Source organism: Chaetodon trifascialis, chromosome 9 (genome assembly GCF_039877785.1).
Source record: "Chaetodon trifascialis isolate fChaTrf1 chromosome 9, fChaTrf1.hap1, whole genome shotgun sequence".
Taxonomy (NCBI): Eukaryota; Metazoa; Chordata; class Actinopteri; order Chaetodontiformes; family Chaetodontidae; genus Chaetodon; species Chaetodon trifascialis.
In genome coordinates, this window is record NC_092064.1 from 16,825,401 (window position 1) to 16,838,349 (window position 12,949).

Below are 12,949 nucleotides of genomic sequence, written 5' to 3' on the forward strand. Positions count from 1 at the left end.
TCTCTGTCTCTGTCTCTCTCTCTCTCTCTCTTGCTCTTCCTCTCTAACCCAACCGGTCGAGGCAGATGGCCGCCCACCCAGAGTCTGGTTCTGCTCGAGGTTTCTGCCTGTTAAAAGGAAGTTTTTCCTCACCACTGTCGCCAAGTGCTTGCTCATGGGGGAATTGTTGGTTTCTTTGTAGATAAAAGAGCTTGGTCTGTACCAGCTCTATATGGAAAGTGTCCTGAGACAACTTCTGTTGTGATTTGGCGCTATACAAATAAATAAAATTGAATTGAATTGAATTAACGTATTTATTCAGTCATTCAGTGTATGAGATCACTATCATTTATCTATTAGCCCCCAGTCCTACCCCAGAATATTCCCCTACAGCCAGCTGGCAACCCTGGGTAACCCAGCTCATGTGACTGTGTGAACTGTGAAGGTGGCTATGTGTGTGTGTGTGTGTGTGTGTGTGTGTGTGTGTGTGTGTGTGTGTGTGTGTGTGTGTGTGTGTGTGTGTGTGTGTGTGTGTGTGTGTGTGTGTGTGTGTGTTCACCTGAAGTTATATACCCTCCTATTGTGGCACATCACAGACCCACATCCAACATTTCCTGTGCCACAGGTGACACCTTTGCATTAGTGTGTGCATAAGAAACAGGGAGCCGGTGTGCACTGTTTGAGTGTGTTCATGTGTCGTGTGCATTTGCCCTTTGTCCTGGCTGCTATGTGTTCTGGTATGTAGCTAAAGGTCGGGGCCAGGCACAGAGCAGGACGGCAGGGGCCCGGTCAGGGGGAAGCTGTGACTGGGAAGAGCCACAGATCCAAAGGCCAGCAGCTCTGACGAGAGCAGGGATTAGGACAGAGCCGTGAATATAAGAACAAAACAGCACTGATCCTCCTGCACAGGCTCAAAGTTTACAGCCTATAGATTGTAAGAGGAAATAATCAGTTCGTGAGCTACGTCTTTCTACTTTCCCTCCGCAGAGACTGCATAAAGTAAAAGCTGTGGGTAATTTCAGAGCAGCAATTGATGCGCACATCTCGGGAATCTGAGCTAATGTGTAATTCCAGAAACTTCTCGCCTGTCATTACCCACTGCATGACTTCACAGGATTCCAGTGCAGGCTGTTCCTGAGAATTTTGCAAGTCAGGACAGCTATGGCAGACGCACACACACACACACACACACACACATACACACACACACACACACACATACGTAATGAGTTATCCAGCAGTCCTCCTGTTGGCCAGAAGAGGTACTGCAGGGCCAAAGTCCTCTGTCTCTGTGGTTTAGAGAGCAGTGACCCTCACCCACTAATAGATCTGTGTTTAAAATCTATTTCGTTATGTTTGTTCCTGTCTTAATCCAGCCATAGAACAAAATCATTGTTGTCTTGAACTTTCTAAGACATATTTGGGAGGCTGCCATTTCTTATGTAATCCTTTCAGATCTGTGGCCTACAAAGAAATGTAAGCCTAGAAATATGTGGAAATGGAACATTGCAGGAGTTGGATAGAATATCATGAACACCTGCATGATTTGGTGACAAGTACTAAAGATATAATGATGTAGATACATATAAATGAGAACCAGAAGACTCTCATTTAAGCAGAACTTTGCAGATACATTGTTAGGAGCTTAGACGAGCAGCGATTGTTGAAATTCCACAGACATCTGTGATCTATGAATGAAAGTAGTGTGATTTCCTCCATTTTGGTGATAAATAAGCTATATGCACAGTTTGAAAGGTTGAATAAAAGATCCAAATATGAAATCCCATGAGCCTGAAGGATATGACTGGCTTGATTGAACTGCTGCCATCTCGCTTATCCTTTCCAAATCTTTGGAGGAAATACGAGGGATGGGCTGGAAATCTTAAGAATTTCACTTCCTAATCTGGTGGAGTAGAAGAGTAAAATGAGTGACTTTTATTGTTCTCATTCATCTTTTTTTCTTTATTGTCAGCCATCCCCCTGTGAGTGTGGTGAAGCCTGGACATTTACTCTGCTCAAGGAGCACATTACTGATTAATAAACTCATTCACTGACTCAGTTGATCTGGACAGATTTGAATGTGCTACTCACTTGTGTATCAATGCACTGCCTCATACGACTGCAGAAGCAATGCAACATCAAAAAGCTAGAGGATGGAAATAGAAGAAATTGCTTAATAACTCACTTTTTTTTGCTAGTATACATTTGTGCACCACATACTTGCACATTGCCTTTGTACAGATAAAAGAACAATTGCAATAAACAAAATGTCGATGTGCGATGAATTCGTGTTTCACTGACTTTAAATGAAGAACTGCGTCATGTTGTACAGCTGTTATTCAGTTCATCCTCTGTTTCTTTGCCTTTTCAGGCAAGCTGTCTTTAACATGATTATGACTAATGGCATAACACTGAATGATATTCAGTGTTACAACCGTGGCATATATCAACCTGAAAATATTGTTGGATGACTTCCAGTAACATAAAAAAAACATGTTTGAGTGTGTATGCAGGCACGAATGATGGATGTGTTGTACTTTCTTTACTGTTGTGTAAAACACAAACAGCACAGAGCAGTAAGGGTAGTACAGTGAAGTATTGACGACTAATAATGAATTTGTTCATGAAAACAACAGACGCTGGTTTGAAAGCATTGCTGTACCTACTCTGCACTTGAAGATCACATACTGTGACCTGCAGGGAGCAGCTGAAAACTACTATGGAGAAGATGGACTGATCATTTGATTCATACTGAGATGAGAAGAAAAGATGATTTTAGCGTCTTAGTATACATTTTACATAAAAGCGTACAACAGCCTTTTCCTATTCTATGCTAAAATAAAAAAAACTTTTGACAGTCCAGCGTGTAGTGTGGGTCCATTCAGGAAATACTCACACTGATGTCTAACTGCAGGAGAAAACTGTCAGTCATCTTCTGTACAGTCAGACTGACAAATGATCAAAAAAGTTCAAACTGATTCAATAAAAGACTCTTCAAGTGAGATATGTCAGAATTAGAGTCAGGAGCATTGGAAAGCATCTGTGGGCTCTTTCTCATGTTATATACATAGTCAAAACAGATGAAACCTATTGTGTGCAGGAGCAGGGTGGGGCTGAGAGTGTGCAACATATCTGTGAATTTATAAGGTGGATTAGAAATACCAGTTGTGTGTCTACGAATGTGTGTGCGTGTGTGTGAGAGAGCACTTCCTGGGAGTGGCCAGAGAGGCTGTGATTCACCATGTAGCCCTCCACCCTGTCACTTCTCCTCAGCCTGAGACACAAACACTCACATACATACTCAAACACAGAGATGGATAGAGAGGGACATGTTACTCTGGTTTTAATCTTTGTATATGAGTGTCAGTGGTGTAGGAAGTGTTGCTTATAGAGACGAATCCGCAGAAAATTATAACCTTACTCTGCAGTTCCTGTCAGCTCTGTGGAGCGTTTCTGTATCTTTCAGCTCTTTGTTTTGGTGTTACAGCCCACAGCGTAACTGTTCTGGATCACTGTCATCAACCTTGTGGAGACAAAGTTAGCGAAAAGCTGGTGAACATAGTCGAGCATTCAGTCGCTGAAGAGCCAAACATTTCTCTGAGGGGTTGGTGGAGGCCAAAAAAAAGAGCAAAGCCGGTCACAGAGACATCTCCAAATGAATGCTAACACTGTGCTCTGAGTCTCTCAATCAAAACAGCAAAAGATGGAGTTTGATGCCTGCGTGAAGAAGCGTGGGATCGCGGGAGTTGTTGCCTTCCTGGCTAAACAACCACCACTGCCAGTAAAAAAGTTTATTCACATTATGTTTAGTCATGTTGCCAACTTCCTTCCTTCTGTCTTTGAATTATCATCTGCGGTTTCCCAAATGTATAGCAACTAGACGGGGTAAAGAGGATATAACGCCATCAAAAGGCAACCACATGAAACGCAGTATTGTACTGTTGTAGCTGGCCGTGGTCATGCTAATTGTAACTATGCTACGCACTGTAAAACACTGTTGGGTAGTTAGCAATGCATCATGATTTATTATTCTCATTGTCGGTCTTAAAATTTCATTCAGCAACACTTGCGTGAGTGTGTGTGTGCGTGTGTGTGTGTGGTGACCCCCACACTGCTCTTATTGAACGTTCCTCTTCCCTTTAGATCTGCTGGGTCAGCTCCACGTGTCAATCTGACAGCAGGGAGGAAGAAGGATTTTCTCCCTCCCTTGTTCTCTCCCTCACCCTCCCTGAGCACCATTCCCGCAGCAGGAACAAAAAAAGGGTTTACACATTCATAAACATTATGCTCTGTGCGTATATATTGTGCGTCATGGAAGGAGCCCTCCCCCGTGCGTTATGTATATGAATGAATGGCTTTTACACAGGCAACGGCTCCTCCCCAGGAAATCCATGACTGTACTTTCCAGAAATAGAGTATGACCTGCTTATAGCGGAACTAATGCATCAGCGATGGGTTTCCAGCAGGGCTAAATATGATGGAGACTGGGATGTACCTCCTGCTGACAGGACTGCATGTAGCCGAACCTGTTCTCAAAGACATGTGCATGTGGTTCAGCAAACTGGCACATTCGATTTCCCACGCTACAATGTACATGCAGCATATCCAGAGATGCGCGCACACATACACACACAAACGCACGCAGACAGACACACATCGGCTGAGCACTAGAGAAAGGTGTAGGCGGTGTGACGCAAGCATTATGAGTCACGCTGACACAAAGCCTGAGTTACAACACATTCAATTGTCAAAGTAGTACCTCTCCAACAGGTTGGATGGATCCCCCCACCCCACCCCCCCACCCCCCCACCCCCCCACCCCCCACCCCGCTGTTGGGAAAAAATGACCAGAGGTGAGGATGCTGATGCAACTTTAAATCAAACCAGGACCATGATTCAGCACCTCCTCAGACAGGAGCGCAAGAATGACGATTAACCACACTTTTTTTTTTTTTTTTCATTTTAACTCACAGATATGATAATGATGTAAAAGGCTGTAACTATAGCAACACAAACCAGTCATCCGAGAGAAGCACTGCACCACACGCGCAGGCTCTCCACAGAGAACCCGTTTTTTAAATTATTCAAGCACACTGTAATTAATATTATAATGATATTGCTCATGAAGGCACCACCTCACCCTGCTAACGCCTCTGCTGGGTCATTATTTGTAAGTGTTTGCGATAAATTATGAACATCTGTGTCCAGTTTCACCTATAACTGTCTCACAGGGCGCCACAGGTCCGCGTTAGCAGCTATTTCAAATCAGGCCCAATAGGATCAACATCAGAAAGACCAACTCCTGCTGCACTGCCGACCTCGTCCACAAGAGAGCGTGCAATCTGTTCACTGCCTGTGCTTGGACAGCAGCCATGAACATACCAAACTGTTGCCCAATCCCGTTTGTCACATCAGTGGAAAAAAAGGCAAACTTGATAGTATGTTGCCACACTTTCCAAGGATACAGAGGACGTATTTTAGTAGAGATAAGACAGCAGCCTGGCCTGATAAGTCATGATGAAATACTAACTCCTCCATACACAGAGGAAACACAAAGCTGCACAGTTATACAATTGTGAGCGTTGCCAAGATGCAGTTATGGGGTTTTCTATTTGTGCAATTAGTACAGAATAAGGCATTAACACTGGGTAATGTTTGAGAATAATTGCCCTCTCAAACTGCTTACAGACAGACTTTGTTAGCAAACACTACAGGAGCCTTGGATTACACACACACACACACACACACACACACACACACACACACACACACACACACACACACACACACACACACACACACACACACACACAGCCCAGATGGGAGACAGATGTTTAATAGACAAGGTCAAAGAGTCCACATAGTAATTGTCTGCTCCACCATTTCTCAGTATTCTCGGCATTGTTCAGATCACCACATCCACATAAATCCAGGAAATTTCCTGTGGAATGGAAACCATGTCCTACTCTCACAGACCTGTGTGTGTTTGTCCTCTTGCTCTCTCTCACACACACACACACACACACACACACACACACACACACACACACACACACACACACACTTTTGTTCTCGTCTCATGATACATACAACAGGGTTGGATTCATCACCCACACAACATCAACACATACGCCTAAGAAAACTCTTTCTCTCCTCCTTTCTGGGCGTTTCTGGGATCTGACAGTATTCAGAGAAAGTGCGGATGATGGCTGAGAGATGATGAAAGATAAGAAGAGGTGGAGAAATTTCTAATCTCATTATCCCTACCTAACCTAATCCACCAGGAGCAACACTTCCAAGTCATCCCCACCCTTTCATACACGTTGTACTCCACACATCATACACAGACACTCACACAAAAGATACATGCATGCACTGTAACATAAGGTGAGTCGTACCAATAAAGAAGAAAGATGGCAGACATGCAGGATACGTTGCTGCTGGGCTCAGAGGGAATCAAGAAAACCATCCTACACGGAGGGACCGGAGACATCCCAAAACTCACCACTGGGGCAAAGGTACCGTAGGCGATAGATCTAGAACATAGCTGATAGACACAGACGTAGCCAACTTAGCTCTCATCCATTAAAGAGCAAGTATTGTGTGCTGTTTCACTTTGCAGCCCATGTACTGTCCAGTGAAGACATCAAATTGAATCACATTTTAGATAAACTGCAGCTACGTATTGTCCTTCATTTCTGGACAAATTAAGGGGGATGGTTGTATCCCATGAAACTAGTTTTAATGTTCTAAATCTAATTAGAGGTACTGATAGAGTTATCATACTGTGCACAGCATCATATGACCATGCAGAGGCAGAGCAGTGCAACAGTATTTTTAGACTGTGGTATGATGGTTGCAAAGCATCAAATAACAAACATGTCTTTGGCTATTGTTTGGACTTATCACATGATATGCTTTTGTTTTGTAATAAACTATGTTATATAGCATCACTTCAACTGTCTCCAATATGCACAAAACTAACAGGAGCAATAAGTAACAGGCATGTTAACAAGAGAGTTATTGGCTTGTTGAAAAGCACGACCGTGATATATTCTGTGAACGTTTGAACAGATTTGTGCTAATGAGCACGGCCTCATTACTCAAGAGTCATGGATTTCATTTTCCTGACTGATTACGTCAATTTTAAGCCACCGCAACTGAGTTTGATGCGGAAAAGTGTTGCTGCAATTCCCACTGGTAGCCAGTAGAGGTTGATTGAGGACATATATCATTCAATGCCGCTTTAATGAGAGCAGTGTTTTCAGAGCTTAATCAATACACTTTGAACCATCTGCATCAGGTTTGGTGCAATTAATCTAACCTAAAAAGTGCTGTTGTGTAATGTGATTATTTTTTAAGAAGGAAAGCCTCAACTTCTTTGAGGGATTAGCTTTTTTGCTCCTGAAGGTTCCCTAATAGTGTTTGACTTCATCCCAGGCTCAAATAGATGGCTTGTACTGGTACTGTATATGAGGCCATTGTTATCATGAAATATGGGGGAAGCTCGTGAAAGAGCAGTTGTTGCACCACAGTGTGCACACAGTGCTGCTGAATGGTTTTGCTTTCCTTGGACGTTATACAACAATGCAACCTTGGCACGTCTGTCCTTCCTCTTGTCTGTCTGGCCCTTTGAATAACTGAGATGTGTGAAGCTCGTGACATAATATTTTAGTTGAGACTGTGTGTCCCCTATTTCCACAAAATATGTTATCTTTGTCCGTCAGAGAGTTTTAACTTTCCCTCATGCAGTTTGATTTTATTGTATTTGCGATCAGCCGAATTTCAGGAAAGAATCAATGAATGAGTCACTGTCCATTTTTAAACCTGGCACAAGTCTAATGAGTAATTTCCCCCACTTCTTTTCACTGCAGGTGACTTTCCACTTCCGCACCCAGTTGTGTGATGATGATCGCACAGTGATAGATGACAGCAAAGCGGTGGGGACGCCCATGGAAATAGTGATTGGCAACATGTTTAAACTGGACATCTGGGAGACCCTGCTGAACTCCATGAGGATCGGTGAGGTGGCCGAGTTCTGGTGTGACACCATTGTGAGTGCAAAAATATATACATTCATATGCATCTGTCCAGTTGAAGAAAATTAACAGAGGAGCAGCCAGATGATAATAGAAAATGCGTTACTGTTGACAGAGAACAGAGTGGAGTGCTCACAGCTCTTTCAGGGCTGGATCGAGGTGGAAACACTCACATGATAATGATAATTTATGTGGTTTAAAACAAACATTCGTGAATTAAAACTCTGACTGTCTGGTTCTCTGTGAATTCTCTATAGAGGTCTGTATACACAAGGTTTATGCCGCTGGCCCAGGTGTTATGAAGCAAGCTTACTTCCTCTGAATATTTGTACCTTATGTAATCTATAATTTGTTATGTCTGGTCTGTGTGTGTGTGTGTGTGTGTGTGTGTGTGTGTGTGTGTGTGTGTGTGTGTGTGTGTGTGTCAGAGACAGATGGGTTGAGGCATACTGTCATTAATCTGCAGCAGCCTCACTTTTTCCTAATCGGCTCTGATTCCTGCTGAATCAGCACCACTGACTGCCCTCCATTCTGATTAGATTTGATGGGGCTTAGAGCGTTTATTCACTCGTCTGAACAACATGGCTGCACCACACACTCCGCTGCATATGTCGTGCAGTATCTCTCACATCCAGTGGAGGGCGAAGTCGGCATGTTAAACTGGGAGGAAATAGGCTGGAAATAATGTGAAACAAAGCATTAAGGTTTAAATCACAATTAATCTTTGATTAGTTTAATGTAAAATGAAACAGATTGCATCATGCGCTGATTAAGAGATACAAAACATAATGACAAAAAGCTTAATACTTTATTCCTCTCTGTTGGAATGCTTGGAATGATCATTTTAACATGTAAATTACTTTATTAATACCTCTGTTGCTTTTCTTGAGCTTTATTCCATTTCAACATCTTTAAAGAAGTTTGTTAAGGGACATTTTGATTTGTTGCGCTTTGTGATATTGGACTAAATGAATAAAATTGATGTTATTTCTAGAAAACTGTGGATTTTAAGGTTGATTTGTGATCCTTAATTAGCCTCTCCATAAGCTTAAAAGCCAAAAACAGACTGCAGTGATGTCATATATGGACATATCCAGGAGATGCTTCATAAACAGTGAACAATGGAGCTCCTTTGAAGAACTTCAAAGCCTGCAGTTACATGACAGTGAGGCATCAGACTGATTCTAAACTTTGACTCTACTGATCCTCTCCTCTCCAGCACACTGGCGTTTATCCACTTGTGGCCAAGGGTATGAGGCGCATTGCAGAGGGCAAAGACCCAGTCGACTGGCACATCCACACATGTGGTATGGCCAACATGTTCGCCTACCACACCCTTGGCTACGATGACCTGGACGAGCTGATGAAGGAACCAAAACCTCTCTACTTTGTCCTGGAGCTGATCAGGGTGAGACAGAATAGAGATGGCTACATAGATATGTGCAAAGAAGCAGGACATTAGTGGGGTTGAGCATAGCAGCACAGTTCAATGCTACAATGATTTAAAATACTCTAAGTTGTGGGAAAACTGAAAAACAAACTCCTGCATGTATGTGTATGATTGACAGGTGCAGCAGCCCAGTGAGTACAACAGGGAGACGTGGGCTATGAGTGATGAGGAGAGGCTGAAGGCTGTGCCTGTGCTGCACGGCCAGGGGAACAAGCTCTACAAACAAGGACAGTACCAACTGGCCACACAAAAGTACAAAGAGGCCATCATCTGCATCAAGAATGTTCAGACGAAGGTGACCACGTCAAAGAAATGGCCCAAAACAGAATTTTATCTGCTTCTATGACACAGACTGAACTGCTTTCCCCCTCAGGAGAAAGCCTGGGAAGTCCCGTGGCTGAAGCTGGAGAAGATGGCCAACACCTTAACACTCAACTACTGCCAGTGTCTCCTGCGCATGGAGGAGTACTACGAGGTCATTGAACACACCAGCGACATCATCAACCAGCACCCAGGTGTGGCACCGACACGCTGATAGGACGATGGAGTGAGGGGTTACGTAGACATTTTTAAAGCAGTAAAAGTTTTCTAAAATAATCACTTTTCAGCCTGTTGATATATGAGCGTGAAAGACTGTCATGCTGTGTAAGCAATACAGCCGCACTGCTTTCAGCCTTTAACAAGCAGGGTGTGTTTTCACTGAGTGTGTGTGTGCAGTTTTTAATGGTAGCTGTAAATGTATGTTTCATATGTCTATAAAAGTCTAAAAGGTCTGGTGCCTGTTCTCCAGTATGCACAGTCTGTACTTGTATGTGTTCATAGACGCACATCTAAACTGAGCTAAAAAAAAGACACATTTCTGTCTTTATTGAATGCTATAGAGATGTCCAGGTCTGCTGTCAAACATGTCTTTGTCTGCATCATGTCCTGCAGGTGCAGTAAAAGCTTTCTTCCTGCGAGCCAAGGCCCACGTGGAAGTGTGGAACGAGGCGGAGGCCCGGCAGGACTTCAGCAGGGTGCTGGACCTGGACCCTGGCATGAAGAAGGCTGTCAAGAAGGAGCTGGCTGTGCTTAACATGCGCATGGAAGAGAAGAACCAGGAGGACAAGAACAAGTACAAGGGCATGTTCTGAGCGGGACAGTGCAGCAGAGCTCAGGGAATCAGGGAAATGATGGGCTTTTACCTTTAACCACTTGCTGTCTCTCTCAGGAGTGTGAAAGTCCAATAAAATGACGCCAGTTTATTAGATGAGGGAAGCGAGAACTGAGACGATCTACAAGTTAAATAAGGACTTTTCACACGAATAAAATGTGATGCATTATTGATTTGTTTGAATAAGCTGTCTGACATTTATTCTAAATATGTATCCATGTTAAGCAAGGCCTATAGATGTACCTAAAGGTTAAGATTATTGATTTCAATAACAATAATAATTACAGTTTGTTTTAAGGTACACAACGCAAATTCACACATTGGCAAGAGTTGGATAAGAAGGTCGATGTCACACTGCACAGCTGGAACTAGCAGCTGTTAATTTGTCACTTGTAAATTCTAGTAGCATAAAATAAAATTACAACCAGATCACTTCTCTAAGTCCTGTAAGCACATTGATCTTCCACAAGGTGGAGCTCTGACCACAATCATCCTCCTGCTTCCTCTTCCAGAAACTAACCTGAGCCCTGAGTAGCTCGGTCTCATTTTCCTGAAGAGTCAGGGGGCTCGTAAAAATAAATGATCTGGGCTGTTTGCTTCTTTCCTTTGTGCGTCCTGAAAAAGCTTATTGCAGAGTGTTTGTTATAAAGTAGGGAGGGGCAAAGCTTTGATAGTGACAGCAGAAAGAGATGCAAGGAAGCAGAGGCTCTTTAATGCGGGGACTGATACGTGCACTGAAAAACGCATTTGAATGCACTTATGTTTGTGCAAAGAGATAAAATATTCGATCAATAGCATTATGACATCACTGTGGAGGCTCAGTTTCATTCAGGGAATCCCCCGCTCATCACTAGCTGCACTATCCCCCCACATCACTACCACAGGTCACAGCGTGGTGTAGCAGTAACTCTGGGAAATGAGGCTGACGCTAATGCACCAGTCTAATGATGAGGAAAATCAATAGCAGCAGATCAAAGGGAAAAAAAAAAAAAAAAGGATGGTCGTGATTAAACATTAAAGCCATAGCATCCAGCCTACAACCATCGTGACTAATGCAGTTTTACGGTCTGAGGCAAGTAAACAAAGAGACTAAAAACTGAGGTTTAATACAGGACTCATTACAGACTGCGTGCGATTTATCTCTTTCCAGATCCAGTAAAACACTTTTATTAATCTTCACACCTGAATCTCCACAGTGCTGCTTAGAAAATGGGCTCAGAAAGAGTTGATTTATGATGTCGGGCACAGGAGCTCATTGCCCCGGACCAAAACACGACGAGGCTACAGTAAATTCTGCATAGCAGCACGACCCGCTGCTGGCTTTCCTCCAGAAACCGCTGGTGCTGATGTTGAGAAGAGGAGAAGAAAGGGAGGAGGAGGGGGAGGAGGAGTAGGAATAGGAGGAAGGGGCTCCGCACCTGACTGCCCTGCTCCGACATGAGATCTGTCAATTTTGCCAGAGGAAGCCAATTTCATACCGGAAGTACGATTATGGCGTATTCAAAATAAAGACTTCTAAATGTCAGATCTTGGAAGGAAGGCAATAAATGAAGGTGTGTGTGTGTGTGTGTGTGTGTGTGTGTGTGTGTGTGTGTGTGTGTGTGTGTGTGTGTGTGTGTGTGTGTGTGTGTTCGTCTTCACCCTTTCTTTTCACTTTTCACTTTCCTTTCTTTTATGTTTATTTATGTACAAGTACCTCGTGAAGAATAAGCTTTAAAACAGATTACTTTCTGTTTCACCTTCATATAAAACGCATTCATTTGGCAAATGCTTTTATTCAGAGAAAGATACATGTCTTCCCTGTTCAAATAGCTGACTGGGAGGTATGTGGGGTTCACTGTCTTGATTGAGGGCACTTGGGGACAGAAGGAGGTGGATTTTGAACCATGACTCCGTCATTACCAGCCAAACTCGTTCCTCCGTCTGAGCCATATGTCCCGAAGCTATACAGGCAACATGAATAGCGATTAACTATGCCTGATTTCATTTCATAGTGTTTTGTCATTTTGCATATGTTGCTTTGAAAATAAGCCAAAAAAAAAAAAAAAAAAAAGTACAACTGGAGCATGCTGGTGTGCACATGTACAAATGCTACTGATAACAATAATAACAATAGAAAATAAATGTAAAATAGAATAAACACAGTGGAATTCATTTTAATGAATTTTCAAAACTATGTCAAATAGAATATATTAAATGGGTTTATTATTGCCACGTACTCGGTGCTGAAAAGCCCCTTGTTGGCAAAGAAAGCTTTTATTTTGTGTTTTTTTGCCGGAAGTCCCCTGTTTTAATAAAGAGAACTTGACACTGGTCCCAAGTTGAATAC

General features: G+C 42.9%; 1 protein-coding gene across 1 annotated transcript in view; it reads left to right on the forward strand.

Moving 5' to 3' along the window:
* Window positions 1-11,243, forward strand: part of aipl1 (aryl hydrocarbon receptor interacting protein-like 1) — an 88,314-nt gene extending 77,071 nt beyond the window's left edge. The window contains exons 2-7 of the mRNA XM_070970610.1: window positions 6,308-6,496; window positions 7,853-8,032; window positions 9,237-9,425; window positions 9,586-9,762; window positions 9,841-9,982; window positions 10,401-11,243. Of these exons, the coding sequence (XP_070826711.1) occupies window positions 6,392-6,496; window positions 7,853-8,032; window positions 9,237-9,425; window positions 9,586-9,762; window positions 9,841-9,982; window positions 10,401-10,600 (993 nt within the window). The 5' untranslated portion in view covers window positions 6,308-6,391 and the 3' untranslated portion in view covers window positions 10,601-11,243. The remainder of the gene's footprint in view (window positions 1-6,307; window positions 6,497-7,852; window positions 8,033-9,236; window positions 9,426-9,585; window positions 9,763-9,840; window positions 9,983-10,400) is intronic.
* The last annotated feature ends 1,706 nt before the right edge of the window (window positions 11,244-12,949 follow it).